At 38.7% G+C, this 20,434-nt stretch overlaps 5 protein-coding genes and 1 non-coding gene across 8 annotated transcripts; 3 read left to right on the top strand and 3 right to left on the bottom strand.

Moving 5' to 3' along the window:
- The first annotated feature begins 3,051 nt into the window (after nucleotides 1-3,051).
- LOC116208231 lies at nucleotides 3,052-6,217 on the top strand. Of its 3 annotated transcripts, none has more exons than XR_004157021.1 (6): nucleotides 3,053-3,830; nucleotides 4,318-4,408; nucleotides 4,868-5,040; nucleotides 5,464-5,524; nucleotides 5,620-5,726; nucleotides 5,820-6,217. XR_004157021.1 is itself a non-coding variant. In XM_031541571.1 (6 exons), the coding sequence occupies exons 1-5, from the start codon at nucleotides 3,675-3,677 to the stop codon at nucleotides 5,634-5,636; spliced, it is 498 nt and encodes a 165-aa protein (XP_031397431.1). In that variant the 5' UTR covers nucleotides 3,054-3,674; the 3' UTR covers nucleotides 5,637-5,669; nucleotides 5,820-6,217. The 3 variants fall into 3 exon arrangements, 1 of the variants encoding a protein (XP_031397431.1); XM_031541571.1 differs by having other exon boundaries at nucleotides 3,054-3,830; nucleotides 5,620-5,669; XR_004157020.1 differs by having other exon boundaries at nucleotides 3,052-3,830; nucleotides 5,464-5,669.
- A 602-nt stretch (nucleotides 6,218-6,819) lies between these two features.
- Nucleotides 6,820-7,749, bottom strand: LOC116208232 (putative lipid-transfer protein DIR1). Its single transcript, XM_031541572.1, has 2 exons — nucleotides 7,337-7,749; nucleotides 6,820-7,031 (listed from the first exon to the last, which is right to left on the bottom strand). The coding sequence occupies exons 1-2, from the start codon at nucleotides 7,671-7,673 to the stop codon at nucleotides 7,015-7,017; spliced, it is 354 nt and encodes a 117-aa protein (XP_031397432.1). The 5' UTR covers nucleotides 7,674-7,749; the 3' UTR covers nucleotides 6,820-7,014.
- An 868-nt stretch (nucleotides 7,750-8,617) lies between these two features.
- Nucleotides 8,618-8,689, bottom strand: TRNAD-GUC. The gene has a single exon. It is a non-coding gene; the product is annotated as a tRNA-Asp (tRNA).
- Nucleotides 8,690-9,085: 396 nt separating this feature from the next.
- LOC116207189 (rop guanine nucleotide exchange factor 7-like) lies at nucleotides 9,086-12,171 on the bottom strand. Its single transcript, XM_031540072.1, has 7 exons — nucleotides 11,516-12,171; nucleotides 11,238-11,354; nucleotides 11,003-11,157; nucleotides 10,704-10,778; nucleotides 10,339-10,629; nucleotides 9,845-10,201; nucleotides 9,086-9,704 (listed from the first exon to the last, which is right to left on the bottom strand). Exons 1-7 carry the CDS (start codon nucleotides 11,994-11,996, stop codon nucleotides 9,378-9,380), a joined length of 1,803 nt encoding a protein of 600 aa, XP_031395932.1. The 5' UTR covers nucleotides 11,997-12,171; the 3' UTR covers nucleotides 9,086-9,377.
- A 1,795-nt stretch (nucleotides 12,172-13,966) lies between these two features.
- On the top strand, nucleotides 13,967-15,540 carry LOC116209324 (glutathione S-transferase U8-like). Its single transcript, XM_031542928.1, has 3 exons — nucleotides 13,967-14,298; nucleotides 14,406-14,524; nucleotides 14,785-15,540. Exons 1-3 carry the CDS (start codon nucleotides 14,100-14,102, stop codon nucleotides 15,136-15,138), a joined length of 672 nt encoding a protein of 223 aa, XP_031398788.1. The 5' UTR covers nucleotides 13,967-14,099; the 3' UTR covers nucleotides 15,139-15,540.
- A 3,669-nt stretch (nucleotides 15,541-19,209) lies between these two features.
- LOC116208929 (probable glutathione S-transferase) lies at nucleotides 19,210-19,852 on the top strand. The gene is made up of 3 exons (XM_031542505.1): nucleotides 19,210-19,223; nucleotides 19,316-19,358; nucleotides 19,496-19,852. Exons 1-3 carry the CDS (start codon nucleotides 19,210-19,212, stop codon nucleotides 19,850-19,852), a joined length of 414 nt encoding a protein of 137 aa, XP_031398365.1.
- The last annotated feature ends 582 nt before the right edge of the window (nucleotides 19,853-20,434 follow it).

Raw genomic sequence — 20,434 nt, 5'->3', positions numbered from 1 at the left:
TTTCAGGATCGACTCATATACATACGTCGATATAGTGAGGGTGAACGATGTGACAGACCCATGTGTGTGGGCCTCATTAAGTCTTAAGTAAGACGTAGGCCATGCGGCGATCCTCAGTGGTGAGCCTCCAGTTGAGCCCATCACGTGGGCCCGGCCCTCACTACGCAGCCCTTAGCTTTGCTATGGTGGGCCCTCGAGTTTCCCTGTTCTCTCATCACGATCACATCTTTGTTTATTTCTTCTTCTTCTTCTTCTTCTTTTTTTTAATTTTTCCAAATTTATTTCAAAATCTCAGGTACTGCAAGTGGCTTTTTGATATTTTTGTGAGACCACTAACTCTCGAGAAAATTGACAATCCATCCATGATCTTATCTGATAGCTATATATTCCGCCTGGTAATTTTTATGACTATTTTGTTTCAGTAAACGTTCATTTTTCTTTGAAAGAAAACCCGTATCCAAAACTGCAAGCTAGGCTACATTCAAAGGATTAAAGAAGTCTCTTCTCTGTCCTCATATAACAGATTTCGATAAGATCCAAATGACCATGAAAATTTATCTCACAATCAAATTCTCAATCCGATACCATAGAATCTACGACTGGGTCTTGCTCTTACATGAGAGTTCTTGAAGATTCGCTCGAGCGGAACAGTTTTATCCATTCGGTTAATAACAATCGAGATGAAAAGACCAAACTTTTAAAAGGTAACAGTCTCGACACTATTGTTTATGAGGAAATTTAGTTGATTAACCTCGTGATATTAGCCGAAAAAGGATAAGAGAAGCCACGCACGAATGGTCAAAATGACAGTGCTATCTATCTTTCTTATCCAAACCAAGATAAAAAGTGTAGATTGGTAGATGAAATACTAATTTGTGTAGGGCTGCCCCATCATTAACTGAAGGGACCCCACCCCCAACCGACTAAACTTCTAAATAGATTTTTAATATTTTATTATTTATAAAGTCATGTGAATATCATAATTATGCTAATTAAATCCAATTAGATTCGACTCAATACTTTATTATTATCGAAAAGACGGTATACTCCCACACGCAATTGCCGGTGCATATATATATATATATATATGTGTGTATATATATGTTATTGTAGTTGGAATTTTTAAGTCTTTTTTTAAATAAAATAAAAAAACTAGAAATATGGTCGTTCTTTGGTTAGAAAGTCGCTTATCGAACGTTAATTTATATTATGATCATAAAATGCGTTTTCAATTTTTACGCTCACAGTGTGATTTATCCATGTATCATGATTAATTTTAAAGTGGTATGCCATGCGTGTTCTTGAGGAATACCCTCCCATGTCCGGCCAGACAAGATAAAGGGATAAGGTCAAAAGCTCATGTCATTCTTTCTGAATTGTTTACCAAAATTTGGGTTCTTCTGTTTTGTTCCTTCCCTGGTCGAGGAAATTACTTGTTGGCAGATCAATCAAAATTTCTCTTCAAAAAGGGACCATGCAGAAAGATGTAAAAAAAAGGGGTCCAGAATTTTCTTCTATTTTAGCTAGGCTGAATAGTGCAGCTTTTCCTTCCTCCTAAAAGTGAAATTTGTTTTTTGAGGAAGTCGGTAATTTATATAGATTAGATTTAGTTACTACAGTCGTAAATCACGGACATTGTCATCTCAATCCATTTAGTGAACCGGCTAGGTGAGAAGGATGCTTTGGACTCCATATGCATGCTGATTTTGTTTGTATGGATGCATCAACCATACCAGTTGGTTATTATGGATCACTCCAACACGCCAGAATGAGTTCCACTATAACTGTTAATTACTCAAGTCGCCGTTATAAAAGCGTTAATTACTGCTATCGTACGTGGCGGTTAATATTGTGTGCAAGCTTGCTGATTTTGATTGTTTGGATGCAAAGGTCGTACCGACCGACCGATTGATACATATATATACAAGATCTCTCCCGTGTGTATATATCTTTTTTTCAGTTTTCACAGTCGACCTACATCATTAGTTAGCTAGTCACTCCAGTCATCGCAATGCATTCAGTGCATTTGGTGGACCGGCAAGGTGAGAAGGGTTCATGGGACTCTTCGTGCATGTGAAACTGTCATGCATGCTGATTTTGTCTGCATTGACGCTCCCGTACCAGAGTTATTGGATGATATTATCTCGTCACGTGACGTGAGAAAGCACCAATTAAATTACATGAAACTAGACATTTGGTGTTGATTACTCGAATTGTTGAGAATATTAATCCCACATAGAAAAGATGAATCAAAATTCATTGGTTTATATGAGATTTGACACAAATAATTGACATAATTATTCTTCATTAAAAAATTCTTATTGATTTTTTTTCACTACGTTATTTGAGATAGAATTATCTAAAATTTTCTCCCTCTATGTAGATCGGTTACAGAGACACGAGATCTCTCTCACATTGCAGGAATGAATTTCGCGATAGTTCTCACCGTCATGAGGCATTTAAAAACTTATAAAATTTACACACGGTTTGGAGATTTTAGCCTGGCTATAATATGCCGCTCAATATAGAAATATATGATACTAGTGATATACTAAGAAGGGAAACAAATCACATAGGAGGGTATCATTCATGCAACTCAATTATAACCTCTTTTCCCACTGCTATAATAATCAAATCTATTTATGCCTCCTCAAAATCAAATCAAATTATATATTCTATATATGCGTAAGAATTATAAGTTATTACTTATGGGGGGAAAAAAAAAAAGGGTGGGAATTCCCAAGAGGACGCCGAGGGAGAGGAAAGTGAAAAAGGTGGGGGGTCTTCGGTTGGGTGAGGTGAATATTATCCATTAAGGGAGGACCCGTGGCAGTAAAAGGTTGGGGGACAACTGCGGAGGACCCACCTGGACGTTAGATATGTACACGTGGCTTCCATCTGTTAGCCCTCTCGACAGGTAAATACGAGAAAGAGACAGAAACCGAAAAACAGAAAAAAAAAATTTAAAAGCAAAAAAACTTTTGTTTTGTTTTTTTTAAGGATTGACTCATTTCATTTTTCACCAGTGGAGAGAGAGAGAGAGAGAGAGAGAGAGAGAGAGAGAGAGAGAGAGGAGATCGTCGGTCGGGGTCGGTGAGAGAGACAGAGAAGGAAGGAAAGAGAACCGAGAAACAGATCAATTCAGCCCACCCAAAAATCTTCCCTTTTCTCCCTCTATATAACACCCGATGAAGAAGCTGCGAGATTTGCAGAGCCAGAACAGAAAGAAGAAGAGATCATAGTGTGAAGGAAGGAATTGTTTATTTGGACGCAGAACAGGGAAGAAGATTTTGAAGGAGCGAGCGACGGTTTCGTTGTTTTACTCTGCCATCGGCGTGCGACCTTCACATCTCTCTCTCTCTCTCTCTCTCTCTCTCTCTCTCATCGTCATCATCTTCTCTCTGGGTCGGGGGTGTTTCTCTCCTTTTTCGCTTCCTCCTCTCTCTCTCTTCCTTGCCCCTGCTCGTGTTTCTTTTGGTTTCTTCTGCAAGGAATCCCGCAATTCCTCTCCCTTTCCCGGGACCGCCCCACCTCCATTGACGGTGCTGCTCGCGGATAAATATACCCCAATCGAGGCCCGGCTTTTTGTTATCTCTGAGGAGGGTCGAAAGGGGGTGGGTGGCTTTACATAGAGAGAGAGTATTGAGTTCCATTTGAGAAACAGAGAGGAGGTAATGGAGGGAAGGAAGCAGGTGGGGTGTCCGTCGTCGTCTTCATCTTCCTCTTCGTCGTTGGCTTCGGAGCTGTTCGGCTCCAGGGAGACGTACCCGGCTGCCTCCTCTTCGACGGGTATTTTCGGGTCAATCTTCGGGCCCCCGTCTAACTCTAAGGTGATTGTCTGTCGCCCTGTTTTCTCTTCCCCCACGTCTGTTTTTGTTCCCCTGTTCTCTCTTCCCCCACGTCTGTTTTTGTTCCCCTGTTCTCCCTTATTCTGGCCGAATCAGAACTCGAGTCTGAGCATTTAGACATTCATTATATTCGGCCTCGTGCTATTCATTTCGGTTCTGCTCTCATTCTCGTATGGGTCTGCGGAGTTTCAGTGCGCGCTGCAGTGGCAGTTTAGACGAGTAGCTCTGTTTCGCTTCGAAGCAATAAGTACTATTTCCGTCTATCTGAGACGATATCGAGTGATCTGAATTAGTCATTGCACTGATTCGGGGCGGAATGTAACGAGGAATGAATGGTCTTTTTCATATAGCGATGAAGCCTTAGGCGGACAATAGGAAGAAGCCACCCTCTTAATCATCTGTAGTTCATCAGAATGAGTCACGATTTCTCTTTAACTGATATTTTATTCTTTTGTTGGATATTGACCAGATTGTAGGAAAAGAGTTTCTGCACTCGGAGAGCGAAAAGAAACGGGAATTCTCGAACGAGCCGTGGAGCAACAGATCTGAGACTCCAGCGGGTACGTGTTCTTCTTTTCTGCGTGGACTAAGAGTTCAGTTGATTCAACTGATTGAAGTTATTATGTCTTGAATGCTTATGAATCTATATATGGATTAAGCTACTTGGTTCATACTTATATGGTTCAAGATCTTCATTACAGACCATTTACTGGATGCTGATTATGTTTTGCACAATTTTTCATTTAAGCATATGCATCTTTATGTCTGAGACACACAGTTTTGTTATATACGCTCAAACTGTTTAAGACGTGTTTGTTCGTCTCCTATTTATATGGTAATCTCCTGAGCAGAGTCTTAATAGCTAGTGCAATCTATTCGGATGTCTTTTACTTGCTGATGATGTTGGGGAGTTTTTCTAGAAAAGTGCAAGTTGTGCGGTTGAATAATAGATATATCATTGATGTCGACAAGTCCGTTAATTCTCTATTTCGAAAAAGCTGTAATTCTGGTCTTTCCAGATGACACAACAAAGAGTGGAGATGGGGGAATTCAGAGCGCACCGAACTGGGAGATGAGTTCCATTTATCAAGAACAAAGATTACACCCATGCCATCTGAGTTCTTCGATTTATTATGGAGGTCAAGAGAACTACTCTCATCCCCAGAACACCCAAGGCTCGAGCATGAACTCGGTTAGTCAATCTATTTTCTGTTTCTAGGTTTTGATTTTATGCAGCTGATGGAGCAGCCGTTATTCAGTCTCTTAAGACACTGATAGGATGAAATTGTACGACAAGAAGCCATATGATTTTTATGCAGAGACCTCCTTTCAGAAATCCGCCGAGCATCATATTCTATATTAGTTTCTCTGATCTCAGAACTTTTTTCTTTTTGCTTCTTTTGACTGGCAAAGTTTATTCCATTAATGACATAACTTGAGTTACGTGAGCTGAGAGGACAAGAATGCCTTTATCATAGATAATAAGAGCTCATCTCGACTTAGTTCATGCACTAAATAATTTTTGGCCAATGTTTCATCCAAAACGCTAAGTAGAAAAAAAAAAAAAAAATCATCTGATTTGAGAGTTTGCTAAGAAGTTTTGTTCGTCTTGCAGTTTAAGAAAGATCCGGGCGAAGATGATCCGGGAACTGCTTCGAGAGGAAATTGGTGGCAAGGTAGAACTTATAGCTGTTCTTTAGTCTAAAAATTTGGTCTATGATGAGGCCATCGACTTAGTTCTCCTCTCTACGTGCTTTTTTACTTTATGCAGGGTCTCTATATTACTGAAGGCTTGCTCATCAAGGCTCAGTAGTTTACGAGGTAGCCTCGCCCTTTCCATCACTTTCACCCTTGATCATCTGATTTGGAGTCCTCCTTGTAATTTCCTGAGATTTGCTTTTGACATATTCAGTGCTATAAAAGTCATATTGACTTGCTAATAGATATTCCTTGTCATACGTCTCATCGCAGGATAGCGGGTTTTGGCTTCTTACTCCTTGTAAGTGAAGATAGAGATAGTCGTCGGGTCAGAATCTGTTGTTCGGTTCCTCAGAGACTAGGAGCAAAGTCGCACGAAACTTCGGAGTTTCGTCCACCCTCATATGTTCGTATTTAGTATCTGTCAAGCAGTCTGTTTTTATTTTCCTTTCAGATGCTGTAAAGTGTGTGCTTTTTTTAAGGTATAAAGGGAAGACTCCAACTTCCACCACAATCTTGACAATGTGGTCGAGAAGTACTCACCTTTATACGTTATGAACTCATCGAATCTTTGAATAATTTTAGCTTTTTGCATTCTGTATGGCGAACTCCTGTAAACCGGTAACTCTTTAATAAAGTTGCAATATTGGCGAACGTCATTTTGTTTTTTACGTCTCCGAGGCATATGTAAGTTCCGAGCGCGATTTGGCCTGATCTAGGTTCGCCCCGAGGCCAAGACTTGCCAGAGCACCCAAGTGGCTCGAAAGCTAGACAAATAGTCGGCTTTGCGGGGTCCAGGTGATGCTTTGATTTCCTCTTTGAACTGTGCTTTCCGATATGTTTGATATGTATTATGTACATAAAAGTAAATGATGCATCCATCCACAAGATCAAAAGCAGCTAGCCTTAGTCGTACCCTTATCTGTGAGTTTGCGTGTGGGGCAGCCTCTGCTTTTTTATCCCATCGACAGTTAACATCCGTTTTCAAGTTCTGGTCGTTAAAGCACTGTTTTTTTCATGACGACGACAAATGACTCGAAGCCACATCTTGATTCTTATTGGGACTATTCCTTTTCATGTGTTTTCTCCATCGATCCTTTTCGGAGACGAAACGACCGAAGGTCGCTGTCATATCCTGGCCGGTTAACTGATCATGTCCTGTTCCTTTTAGCTCGGTTTTGACTGGGAAGAATATTGGAGAATACGTACTTCGATGAGATTCGTGCTCTCTCCAGCAACTTCTGCTGGAAATTTACGTAACTGAAAGTATTCATAAAAGAAGTGAAAAGTAATTTTTTATTTTTTATTTTTAAGGAGAGAACAACTTGTATTATTTTTCTTACTGGAATATAGGTGCAAAGCTTATGGCTTTGCCTTTATTCTGGCTACAAGACCAGCTTAGGAGAAGAAAGGCTGCCCCGAACCATATGGCCTTGACTTCAGTCGATATATCGGTGGTTTCTTCCCTTTAAGGCAAGGTGTAAGCTGCAAAGCAATGGGAGAAAACAGGGTTTGAATACGAAATGAGTCGATCCGAACAATGACACTTGAAAAGGTCGAAAAAGCCAAACCACATAGATCTTATGAGATTCTATATAAAATCAAGGTTCTCTAAAGGGTCATGTCGGTTGGGCCCGTCGCGACCATTGATTGGCAGGAGCATGATGACAATCAATGCGTAGCGATCGACTATTCTGGCTGCAGTTAAACGAGAGAGAGAGAGAGAGAGAGAGAGAGAGAGATTGAATCGAATATAACGATTTCTATAAAAAGAGTTGGAAGGGACCTACCTCCACACTTGTAGCCAACTGGGCGGTTGGCGATGTTGCAGCGCTTGGGGATGGTGATGGCAATCTCGGGCTTGATCCCAGATGCTTTGGCCGTGTTGGACAGCATGACTGCGCAGAGGCAGCTCGGGTTCTGGCCGATGCTCCTCACCTGCGCGCAGCAGCTGTCGGATACAGGAGCCTTCGTATCCTGTGCAGCAGTGGCGCAGGGAGCCAGCTTCAAGGCCTCCTCATCAGGGCTCGGTTTTCCGCAAGGGCCAGCCGCCTCGGAGGTCCTGAGCCCCATGGCGATGGCCAGAATCAGTGCAAAGAGGCAAATGAACTTGAAACTTGGCGCCATTTTTTGTGTGCTGATGAGTATAGAGAGAGTTTTCTCTTAAATTCTATTGATTCCAAGTATTGGAAGTGAATCAAAACTCCCAGGGGGGAGGGGTTTTATATATGGCAGAAAAAGGGAAACAAAAGGTGGTTCATGCAATTACCGCACTCAGTCCTAAATGGAGCACTAGCTTGTTATTTTGATAATGGACACACCAACTTTGGCAATATCAATATTATTTTGGAGCAATAGCGTGTTACTTTATTGTTCCAATTAAGGTTTGTTTCTGACGCCTATCCGAAGCAAAATGATCGACGTCCCGAGTGTAAACGGATACCGGCCCTGGGTTCTAGTGCTGGACACGCTGAATTTATCCAATCGAAATGCAGAGAAAGCGACCGTAATTGCCATCAGCCATGAGGAACGAACGTGTAACAGTTTAGATTTCACCATCGGAGAGCCAATAAAAGATGCAGACGGCACCAATCCTCGCACCATTATCTCAGAAACAAGCAAAGCTTAACCATAAATCATCATAAAATATCGATCCGTTTCTTCGTATAACACGACCAATGTCTAGAACTTCCCCAAGGGTACATCTTCGTCCAATGAGGCTACGAATTTGTGGACAACGTGTAATCAACTTTTGAGAACCTAACTACTTCTCAGCACTGTCAAGAGTAAGTGAATAAATAAATAGACACTCCCTTCATTGATAATCTTAATTATGTTCTCTGAATTTCACCGAAATATCGGAAACATTTTCGCTTCAAATCAAGTTTTCGGAGAATTGCACAGTTAATTACTACTTGCAGTCGGAATCCATACTTGCAAGCAAATTGAGTTTCAAACAAACTCTCGATACACGGATGTTTAACTAATGGATAATGAATAAAGTCAATCAAATGCTATTAGTCTTTTTAATTATACATAAGGGGAGGAAAAAAAAATAATAATAACAAAAACGCCGTTGCCGGGGATCGAACCCGGGTCACCCGCGTGACAGGCGGGAATACTCACCACTATACTACAACGACATGTTTGTTTGACCACTAACTAGGAAATCTAATTAGTTATGCTTGCAAACAAGATTTCGGTAATGCATTTTGCTCCAGTGGACTTTCACGAGATCTTATGGTAATTTTCTCTTAGTGTATATCATGCGGTCCTTTCTTGTATTATTTATTAAGAATAAGTCGTAGCGGACTACTTCTTGGTTGGTAACAGATCGATCGATGTCAGAAGCCTAGTTATCCATAGTTCGGAATCCAATCTTAGGAACTATCTTCAGTTCTAACTTCCCTAGCATCTTAACAATTATTTTTCAACAAAGGAGTTTATTTATCTTGTCTCTCGTTCCCCGTCTTCGAGTGTAATTGAATTGCTTTAGCGATCAGAGACACTTGAAATGTATGAAACAAGACGCACTCAGCTCGACGAATTTCAGCTTTGCTCCAAATTTTTGGTGAGAACATTCAGTACAAACAAGCACAGGCCTGCTCAGAGCAGCAAACATCGAAAATTAAATTACAGGGACTGCTCCTCATCAGAAAACGCCGTGCCAATCCTCCCCGACTTGATCTCTTTAAACCTCCTGCAAGTTCAGTAGTTCTCTCCCATTTTGGGCTGCCAACACTTCTAGGCTCGTGTGTGAGGACGAGTACCCCAGCTTCTCAGCTAAAGTCCCAGACTCCTTCTGCTTTCCATCTGCGCCGAAGTAATCGTTCAGGGCCCTTTTAACAGGGATCTTGGCACGGTAATATAGAGTGACTGCTGATCTCCCTTCAAGGGACTAAACATGCGTGCAGGAGAAAAACTCGGAGTGGTGAAAGCAGTCTTATATGGAGTGCTTGAGGCTGGCATGGATTGCGGGATTGCAGGACTGCTTCTCTTGGGAGCACACTGACCAAGGTCCTTGTTGTTAGGAGGCAACTTGTCTGGTCGTTTGGTATGGTCATCTACGCAGAGTAGATCATCAATACGAGCCACAATATTGTATGCCATGCTTTCCAATACTCTCGAGTAGCTCTCCAGAACGGATTTTCCAACATCCTAGAGAGCCAGATCATAAACTCAATTAGTTAGTCTCCAAATAAAGCGAATGAAAAAACCGGAAATTTTTTTAGACGACGTTATGGTAAAATGTCTTGCGGAGATTCCTCGAATTTTTGGAGTAAGACCTTAGGACGAACCTTGTTGAATTGGATTTTGCAGACGTCCAGGGTTGTCTGCGGGAGACCAGGGAACCGCTGCTTCAGGCAGTGCAACAGGCTCTCGGCTCGATCAGCAAACAGCTCCCTTTTGTCGGAATCGGTCACTAGCTCCTTGACCAATTCCCAAGATGACTTGGAATTCGATCTAGTATGGATACTGCTGTTAGGTTTACTGGTTCTCTTGCGCCATAAGAATACCGAGGCCTCGACCCTGTTTGCTATCTCTATTGCCTGATGTTCCGAGGACACATCGAGGCAGTCGAGCAGACAGTCAGGATAAAACTGATCTGATGTAATGTAACGGTAAACAATGTCTCCCAAGCTAGCACGCGCATTCTGCGATCAAGTCAAACCAAATATATTAACCAACAATTTTGGGCTTGTACTAATCAGAATCTGTGAAGATTCTGAAAAATCATTCGCCGACTCTTCATAATATGTTACTTCTTCTTTGCCTAATTCGTGATACATACCTTTGGAAGAGCTCTCATATACGATTCAGGGACTTCCATGTCTGTTAAAGTGATGGCGTTTATCGCTGTCGCGGCCTTGAATATCTGGTTAGTGCAATCGCGCTTGTTCTGTAAGCTCCTCCGTGAATCTTCACTTAGACCTCCCGGGGGAACCCGAGGAATGGGAAGCCACCATTTCTCTTCCTGGCGCTGTGGCACTTCTCTAAAAGCAGATGATCCCTCGCTGCCTAGGGAAAAAATGTTGTGGTCGACGTACCAGAATTCCGTGTCCTTAAAACTTTCTAATATCTCCTGCAACACAAGTTCAATACCTCAAACGCTCTGCCAGAATTTGGCATACGAGGTAACAGTTTGAGAAGTCTTACAAGCAGCATGTTATCTAGCTTGCAGAGTGCAGGGAGGTTGATGTAAATATCTGATCGGGGTCTGCAAGTCATGACCTGAGCAACGATTGGAGAACAATTAATGAAAACCTGAATGAGTCAATCATAAACTAAATAAGCCAAGAGAGTTGGGTGGAACTTATGAGTTCATTGGTATTTGCCTGGACTTCTATCTGAATACGATGAAATGAATTGTATATTCACCGTCCTATGTCCTAGAACTTGCTTGGATAAAGCGTGTACAAATTTGGGAAATGACTAAAGCCTGTAGTTCTGTTTACCTCGAGTTTGCTTCCATCAGAGAATGTCTCCGAAGAGGGCTCCAACTCGACAATGTGATCCGTAACGCCAAGAAGCCACTCCATCTCTCTTCTCCACATGGCTTTCCTTTCTTGCGGTATGGGTTCCAAACGCCAGAGTTGCCCGAACAGGGTTGCTAGATCATTGAGTATAGCTAATAAACATAGTCTTACAGGAGTCCAGATTATATACTTAATGAATAAATGGGTAATGTACCACAAAGGTTAGTGATGGCATTCGATATGGCGAGTGCTGTGCAAACCCCATTTCCACATCCCGACATGTCCTCCCCGAGAAGCAACTTCGAGAACCTCTCCATCATCATCTTCATATCTGCAACCGCTCTTATGATTAACCAACTTATCGAAGTTACGACTGCCACACCCCGAGCATTACTTATTTGGTGTACTAAGTAGGATATTACACGCCTAGAATATATATGCAAATCGTACAATATGATGATTGATCAAACTTGATATTCAAATAAAAAGTACCTGAGATCGTAGACCCTCGTTTCTCCATGCTTGTCTCTGTCAAATGAGCCATTTTCTCTGCACATTCCTCGCCGCCATTACTGGTAAAACAATCTAATCTATCTATTCTATTCGAACCCCAAAAGACCGAACAGACCGAAGAAGACTCCTCGGAGCTGCACCGGAAGTCTCCTCTCATTATAGCCGATGCCGATAGATCAGAGCTGAATGCAGTTTCGCACCTCTCTTCCCCAAGAAAACATGGAGAAGAAGAAGCAGAGAAGACAGAGTTGTTCGCCACCATGCCGCTGTAACAAATCCTCGTGGAACAGGACGACCCGTCAGTGAAGCGAGAGGTGAAGTGCAGCTTCCGGAATGACCTCGAGACCCAGAAGCTCAACGTCGAGAAGGGGTTGAAGGGATTGAGGTGGTTTGTGACGTTCAGGTTGCTTTGCTGATGAGTCTCTTCGTCGTCCTGAATGCGGGTGGAAGAGGAAGCCATGAGAGGGCCGAGCACATGTCTCCTATGGAAGAGGAAACAGCAAAATGAATGTCGGAATGTTCGTTCGGGGGATTCGGGGTTTTAATGGAAGTTCAGTGACATGACAGTGAGTATGAAGCTGCGCTTAAACAGAACAAGGGATACGACAGAGAGACCATATAAACTTTTTGTCCAGAAGAGCATGTCCTGTCCCTGTTCCATTCGAGAATATTGTTTCTGCTCACTGCCATTTTTCTATTTTGCAAGTTTAAACCTCCAAGTAGACACTATCATGGCATCTTCTGAAAATATTTAGCAAAAAAAAAAAATGGCATCTTCTGAAAATGAACCTTCCCCTGAGTTTAAAATTATAATTTAGAAATATTGCTCGAAGATACTCTACAGTTGGTGCGGTATGTATGTTCTACGTTGTTGACACCATGCAACTGTTTTTTCGTCGCCATCATTCGATATGACAGTCTCAACTATAAAGAATTTCACTCTTAAATCTTATAGAGCTATAACTTTCGACCACAGTAGATTACTAATATAGTTATTTTCATTCTAATATATTTTCTATTACGTGTCATTTCAGTTACTTTTTACACGCTTCAGACATGTCTTCTCCGAAAATAATAGGACTTGAGAGAGTCCTTTTATCTTTTTTTCCTTTACTACGAGAACTTGTTTACATCAGGATCCGAGTATCGTTACATAAACAAGAGAATTAGATAGTCGGACAACTGATTAAGTACAAATTGAGATAGGACCACAATCATAAAACCGTACATTTCCACTGCCATAGAGTTGACCTATAAACGACGAGAGGCATTTATCGGGCCAGTTCAATTTCAAAAAAAAAGTAACGTTAAATTTATGACGAGTCCATGGATGGTCGTGTTTAGCAATAGACAATCTTAAGCAAGACAAGACTCGAGATAATCATACGCGAAGGAAGCTAATGAATGTACCTTATTATTCGATTTCGTCGATATAAAACATAGACTAATGTTTTACAAAGAGGAATTGTTTAATTCAGTTGATGACTTGACAAAAGCAGTTCCTCCCCCCGAAACTTTTTTTTATTGAGACAAGGGAAGTTTCTGTATCGACACATTTGGCGTTGTTTCATGGAAAACAGTTTCGGAGGAGCCTTTGTCCCTTTCCCCGCTGTTTCTACTTTTCCACTTTCTCTCTCCGTGGAAACTATTTTCCTTTTGAAATTCGAACTTTTGTATTTGAAGAAGCATCATAACTCTTTTCACGTTATTGAATTCACAGGGAACATCAAGGCTAGTCCACGTTAATTTTGCTATGGGATCGAGGACAGGATAGTCGGGTTCGGGGTTCATTTTGAGAAGACTGAAGTACAACAATAAATTACTTTATATTCAACTCCTCTGTAGTTAAAATTTAAATGCAACTGTTGTATTTATGATGAATGCGTTGCAAATAACAATTATATATTGCTTGTAGCGGAATTTTTTGGACAACGACGTGCTCGTACTTAACGCTGGCTGTATTAGATTTTCAACCGGAGAATCCTTTTTCGAATTATCTCGAGATTAAGAACATTATTAAATTGTTGCATCTTAACTTTCATGGCAAGGCGCCTATTATTAGTGTTCCAAATTTTGAACTGAAATCAGTACCAAAGGCTCCTCTCAACAGCAAAAGTCATCTTTCTTTTTTTTCATGATTTCGACGTATATATTTTTAAAACTGGAGGTGAGTAAAATCATCAAATATGGTTCAATCTTTTCCTTTTTTTTTTGTGGTCCACCCGGTACACCTCATTCATTACGTATTTACAACTACAGTTTTTTTGGACGTTCATTAAAAAAAGTTTCCTTAATGCTATTTTCCGTGATACTACTGTCTACTAAAAAGAATCTTGAACTCTGACTTATTGATAATAAACGACTGAGCAGATAAGGCCTTGAATCACCAACTACAGGCCCCGCCTGTCAAGAAACCAAGCAACCAGACAACCACTGACTTACTGGCGAAGGAAACCGACCTCTATATGTCAATTCAAGAATTCAATTCCCAATAATCTATCAAACCCAACAAGAATTTCCGACCGTCTCTCAAGCACATAAACCTTCGAGTTGCTAATTTGATATGGCTAATGAGGAGGTGAAGCTGTATGGCGCATGGGGGAGCCCATTCAGCAGGAGAGTGGAGATAGCCCTCAAGCTGAAAGGAGTCCCGTACCAGTTCTTCGACGAAGATATGGCCAACAAGAGCCCGGACCTTCTCAAGTACAACCCGGTTCACAAGAAGGTCCCCGTCCTGGTCCACCGCGGGAAGCCCATAGCAGGTGGCCCGATTGACAAACATTATGATATGATCTCAGTCTAATTAATTAAAGTGGTATGCTCTTGATTCAGTCACTGACTTTGACCGATGATTCTTTACCGATCGCAGAGTCTCTGGTTATACTTGAGTACATCGACGAGACTTGGAAGTCGGCCTACCCTCTCTTGCCTGAGGATCCATACGATAGAGCCGTGGCTCGTTTCTGGTCTAGGTTCCTAGATGAGCAGGTACTTGCAAAATTCTTTAGTCATCTCTAACCACTGGATCATATGGTCTAACCATATGGTTGTAAGTTCCATTTCTTTAATTGCCTTTGGACTCCTAAAAGATCATCTAATCCGGAAAAAAAACGGAGAAAATGGTTGCTAGTTATTGACACCGGTAACTCGAGGTCGATTCCACATCTATCCCGCAAGGTACGGTGTTTCGGATGAGATGGATTGGGACATTTGGTTGACGTATCACTTCTTTTTGTTACTCGTTTTAGTGCTTTCTTGCCTCGTGGAAAGCTGCTCGGAGTGAGGGGGAGGAGAGGGCGAAGCTGAAGGAGGAAGCCCATGGTCACCTCAAGACACTCGAAGAGCAGCTCAAGGGCAAGAAGTTCTTCGGAGGGGACAGCGTTGGTTTCTTGGACATCTCGGCGAACTTCGTGGCATATTGGATCCTTATCATTCAGGAAGTCGCGGGTGTCAATTTGTTCACGGAGGACAAGTTCCCAACGCTGTGGAAATGGGCTGAAGAGTTCAGGTGCTGCCCCATTATAAAGGACAATCTGCCTAAGAAAGAGAGACTGTCCGCCTATCTAAAAGCCCGCTTCGGATTCCAGAACGCTTCCAAGTAGGCAGTACATCGGCCGACTATGCCCGTTGCTGGTTGTCCAAAGTTTCTGCTCTGGACCATAGTAGGTCCGTTGAGTCTCTGCCAACTGAAGTCTTTACTAGAGGTTTTACTTATACTTGAGGCAGGTCAGATCCAGTCTGTATTAGGCCGACTATAGAAATAAAGTTGATAAAGTTAAGCTCAAGTAATATCTAGTTCTGATGTCAATAAAATCGGACTGTTTCAAATGGCTCGGTATAGTATATCGGACCATCACATGTTCAGTAAGTCAGTCTGCTGTTTCATTTCAATGAAGGCATAGAAAGTGATGTCTCTTGCTTTTGTTGTTTACAGTTGGAGCAAAAACATATTGTTGTCTACAATATACTAGTGTTCTAACCCGTGCATTGCACGGTTCTGCTTTTATGGTAATTACTCGCAATTTTAGAATTTTTAATAGTAACTAAAAATTTTAATTGAATAATCTTAATATATCCAAAGACTCATTTAGAATGGTTTCTAGTGACAAGTTGCTACTAATTCTCAATATATAATTTTAGAATAATATTTTGTTATACCATTACTTTATCTTTTTTACTTTTTGTTGCTACACTAATTTCACAAAATTAGTGTCTTATATTGGTTCTTTTAAAAATCCTATGTATAGGTAACTAATTATTTTATTTAGTATACGTCGCATATTTATTGAACTACCAATACAGTACAAAGATACATTAAAAACATTCTGTTTGGATTTCCAAACTTCGTTATGCACATAATTACTTGAAATAATATTATTTACCGTCATTATTTTCAATAGTTAAATTTTACCATTGATATGCTAGTAAATTTTTATGATAAGCACAACCTGGTAATAAATAATATGTTTAACTAATTATTTTTTAAAAATAAATTATTCTAATATATATTTTCATATTTTTTGTTAGTCTTTGTTGTTTCAAAAAATATCTCAAGTATAATTGGTCCATTTTTTAATAGTATTTACGACAAAAATTGTTAATTTTACTAATAATGATTCTCATTTATTTATTTCTTGTTATATATTTTAATTATCATTATGTATCTCTTATTTTATTTTAATTATTAAGGGATTTAGATGATTCAAAACCCTAATTTCATACATTAAATTTTATTTTTGATATGCTTGTAAAATTATATAATCAGTGTGTTATGATAATTTATTTATATGCTTTATCAATTATTTTTTAGTATAAATTATTATAATATCTAAGTTCATATTTGTTTATTATAATCACTTACTATTTTAGAAAAAAAATTCAAAGTGTAATAGGTACATTTATTGATCACATTTATTGCAAAGGTCTAATTTTCACACGATTCTATCATCATATATCTGTTATTATTTCTTATAGAAGTTATTCATATATTTGTGAAACTCAAATTTCTTAATAAGATTAATAGTGAGAACTTTCAATAATTAATTCAAGTTTAAAATATCATTTTTTTTATAAAAATTAGGCTAATTTTAAATAATATATAGGTAATTTTGCATCTATTTGTCGTATTTAATAGGTACTATATGTTTATTTAATATTAAGAGAATACAAAATTTACCACATTTTGATTTATTATGCACTCATTTCAAAAGGAATCTTTCAAATGTTAAATGTTTATTTTTTTTACATGACCATATGTTTATAAAATTATTACTTTGTTCATCTTCTCTTTGGAAATATTATATATGCTAATTATATTTTATAAAGTTATATATCCCTTGTATCATATGGACTCATATCATATATTTATAACTTACTTCTTAAAAATCAAATTATTTCAATGATTAGTTTCGAAATTTCAAACAATGACCTTTACATAGAAAATATATTTTAATAAAGGATAATTTACCTCTTTACTTTAGTATATGCATTTACAATAGTGTTCCTTCAATTAATTCTTTAATTTCCGTCTTGAACTAAAAACAACTTCAATTTCGTTCTTTTGTCTAATTTGCTATTTAATAATACTCTCTTATTTACATAATTAGTTAATTTTATTCATTTATTATTTCATGAAAATTATTCTACGTGTAAATTAACTATTATAACCCTAATTATTATTACCCTATTAAATGTAAAATGTAGTTTGTTAACATTGTTTTACTATATGCTAGTGTTCAATCTCGTACATTGCATAAGTTTATGTTCATATACTTATAATACTCACACTTATGATAGTCCTCATATTTTAAAAGATTAATTGTTTACTTATTGAAAACAAATGTTCCCAAGAATTAATTTTCAAAAATAATTTTCAATAGAGTTGCAGGAATAATTTTGAATAGTTCAATTATAATTTTAAAACCGAAGTTCTTATTATGAATTGGAGATTTATTGAATTTATTTCACGACTTTAGTTTTTCGAAATTTCCAAAATTAATATTTGTGACACCTTGATTTTAAAATATTTAATTTTTATATCACCATAATAACATAAAATCATTGTGTTGTGATGTTTTTCGAATGAATCTTGTATGTGCATGATTAATTGCTGACATCCTTATTTTTAGATATATGAGTTTATATTACATGAAGATTATACAGTTACTGGCTTATGATTTTTTTTATATGAAAATCGTATGAATATAATAAATTATTTACATCTCAATTGAATTTATACTATCATATATAAATTTAACATTCATTTATTGTATTTAATCGATCCTACAATTTTTTTATTTATTAGTAGCATTCACTGCACATACAATTAATTACTTTTCTATACATATAATAGATGAGAACTTATATATTTCTTATATATATTTGTTGTATGTATCGATTAACTGTAATATTTTATATTATTCTTCCCTTTATATTATTTTTCCCGATTTTATATAATCTTTTTTCTGAATAAAGATCTTTATTGTTCTATATAATATTATATTTCCTATTTATATAATCATCCTTTCTTGGTAAGATTGTTATTATTTTATATAATGAGACATTATATTTATCATATAAGTAGATTAAGTATAATATCTGCTATTATTATTATTTGTCGTATATATATTAAATAATATTTAGGTTAATCGTAATTTCTATTATTATTATTATTATTATTATTATTATTATTAAAGGTTAATTATAATATTTATTTATCTGTAGAATACTGATTGTGTTTATTAGGGTCATTTATTGGAAGCGTATAGTTCATTTTTCTATCTATAGATATAGATAGAATGGATAATTAAGAAGCTCAATTCGGACAAATTAATTGCCGGTGTTGGGCTGGGCTTACAGGCCCATCTTCATCCCAATGATTAGGTTCATAGGGAAGAAAACACGATCACCCGAGCCCGATTATTTATTCAGATTCGACTCCACGTCCCCTCTGTAGATGCTAGTGTTAACATATTTATCACTGAATATCGGAATGGTCGATCTTCCACGTGCACGTGATACGACCTGTAACTTACAGGACGCGGAAGGGGTGAAGCTCAGTAAGGCCCGGTTTGTTTCAGACCTGCCGTTGGACCGGAAGCCCAACATCGAGAATTGGGACCTTCTAAAAGTGCGAACTGAATGCAGACTGGAGATATTGACACATATAGTAAGAGAAATAAATATACATCCTCAATATCACAGAGATCAATTACTTACGAGGATGGATTGAAAGAAGGGGCAGTCCTCTTCATAAAACTTTGATAGAAACTTATTTTAGTTTTCTAATTTTCAATGAAATAATTGTTATTTACCCATTATTTCATTTTCACTTTCATAAAACTTTCGCTCCTTCGATCCAAATTCTGCGCAAATCCCACTTATAGACATCATTAATGATGACAGGCGGAGCCGCCGGTCTAAATCTGTCGTTGCTTTATTCAATTTCCTCCTAATAATATTTTATTTTATTTTTTGGGGGATAAATACTATATGAAGTTTGAACTTTGACACCTTTTGACTTATTTATACTATCATCAATAAATAACTAAGGTTGAGCCGCCAACTCCGAGGCCCCTTGTCAAGAGACCAAGTAATCAGACTACCACTGGCTTACTTGGCTAAGAAAACTTGCCTCCATAATTAATTGATTGAAGAATTCAGTTACCTCCATAATGGCAGAGCCATGGTTCGTTTCTGGTCTAGGTTCACAGATGAGAAGGCAAATTACTGAATTCCTCAGCTATATTAATGGTATAATTGCAAATTCCATTTCTTTAGCTGCATAAGGACTTGTAAAGGATCATTTAATCAGGAATACAGGGTAAATGGTTGCTAGTCGACATCAGTAACACGAGGTCGATTCTACATCTATCCCGCACGTAGTGACGGTGATCGGAGGAGACGGGTCACAAAATATGTTTTGACGTATATATCAGTTCTTTTTGTTACTTGCCTTAGTGCTTGCTTGTCTCGTGGAAAGCTGCATGGAGTGATGGGGAGGAGAGGGAGAAGCTGAAGGAGGAGGTCCGTGATCACCTCAGGACACTCAACTTGCAGCTCAAAGACAAGAAGTTCTTCGGAGGGGACAGCGTTGGGTTCTTGGACATCTCGGCGAACTACATGGCCTACTGGATCATTATCATTCAGGAAGTCACAGGCGTCGATTTGTTCGTGGAGGACAAGTTTCCGACGATGTGGAAATTGGCCGAAGAGTTCAGGTGCTACCCCCTTATAAAGGACAATCGGCCCGAGGAGGAGAGACTGTTTGCCTTATTTAAAGCCCACTCCAAGAGCCTGATGAATGCTTCCAAGTAGGCAGTACATCATCCGCCGGCCGACTATGCATGTTGCCGGTTGTTCATAGTTTCTGTTCTGAAGTTCTAGACCATAGCAGGATGGTTGAGTTTGCGTGAACTGAAGTCCTGACTGGAAGTTTACTTATAATTGAGGCATGCTCCATCCAGTCTCTGTATTAGGTGGATTCCAGAAATAAAAGCCGATAAAGTTGGAAGTCCAATAATATACAATTCCGGTGTCAATAAGTCGGATTGTTTTAGAAGGCTTGGTATAGTGTATCGGACCGTTACATGTTCACTAAGCCAGTCTGCTACGTCGTATATTGAAGGATGCCTCTTGCTTTTTGCTGTTTACGGTTGGTGCAAGAAAATATTGGTCAATGAAGATCAGAATGTTCGATCTTGAACATGCGCTTGATATTGACCTGTAAACAACAAAATTTTAATGTAATTCACATTTTCATTTTGTTTTTAATGATTGTCTTAACAATTATCTGTTGGTTGTAACGGAATTTTATGGACAATATGCGGTTACTTCTCAAAACGTGCTCGCACTTAACGCCGGCTGTGTTAGATTTTCAACCGGAGGATCCTTTTTCCA

This window comes from Punica granatum, chromosome 5 (assembly GCF_007655135.1).
Source record: "Punica granatum isolate Tunisia-2019 chromosome 5, ASM765513v2, whole genome shotgun sequence".
Classification (NCBI taxonomy): domain Eukaryota; kingdom Viridiplantae; phylum Streptophyta; class Magnoliopsida; order Myrtales; family Lythraceae; genus Punica; species Punica granatum.
The sequence above is the reverse complement of the archived record's forward strand: the minus strand, read 5'-3'. Positions and strand labels throughout refer to the sequence as shown.

Coding starts and splice junctions, on each gene's coding strand:
- LOC116208231 (XM_031541571.1), top strand. CDS start 3,675: ATGGAGGGAAGGAAGCAGGTGGGGTGTCCGTCGTCGTCTTCATCTTCC. Junction 4,409..4,867: donor CAGATCTGAGACTCCAGCGG/GTACGTGTTCTT, acceptor TGGTCTTTCCAG/ATGACACAACAAAGAGTGGA. Junction 5,041..5,463: donor AAGGCTCGAGCATGAACTCG/GTTAGTCAATCT, acceptor TTCGTCTTGCAG/TTTAAGAAAGATCCGGGCGA.
- LOC116208232 (XM_031541572.1), bottom strand. CDS start 7,673: ATGGCGCCAAGTTTCAAGTTCATTTGCCTCTTTGCACTGATTCTGGCC.
- LOC116207189 (XM_031540072.1), bottom strand. CDS start 11,996: ATGGCTTCCTCTTCCACCCGCATTCAGGACGACGAAGAGACTCATCAG. Junction 10,630..10,703: donor AGCTAGATAACATGCTGCTT/GTAAGACTTCTC, acceptor CTTGTGTTGCAG/GAGATATTAGAAAGTTTTAA. Junction 9,705..9,844: donor GCAAAATCCAATTCAACAAG/GTTCGTCCTAAG, acceptor CTGGCTCTCTAG/GATGTTGGAAAATCCGTTCT.
- LOC116209324 (XM_031542928.1), top strand. CDS start 14,100: ATGGCTAATGAGGAGGTGAAGCTGTATGGCGCATGGGGGAGCCCATTC. Junction 14,299..14,405: donor CCGCGGGAAGCCCATAGCAG/GTGGCCCGATTG, acceptor TACCGATCGCAG/AGTCTCTGGTTATACTTGAG. Junction 14,525..14,784: donor CTAGGTTCCTAGATGAGCAG/GTACTTGCAAAA, acceptor TACTCGTTTTAG/TGCTTTCTTGCCTCGTGGAA.
- LOC116208929 (XM_031542505.1), top strand. Junction 19,359..19,495: donor CATTTAATCAGGAATACAGG/GTAAATGGTTGC, acceptor TACTTGCCTTAG/TGCTTGCTTGTCTCGTGGAA.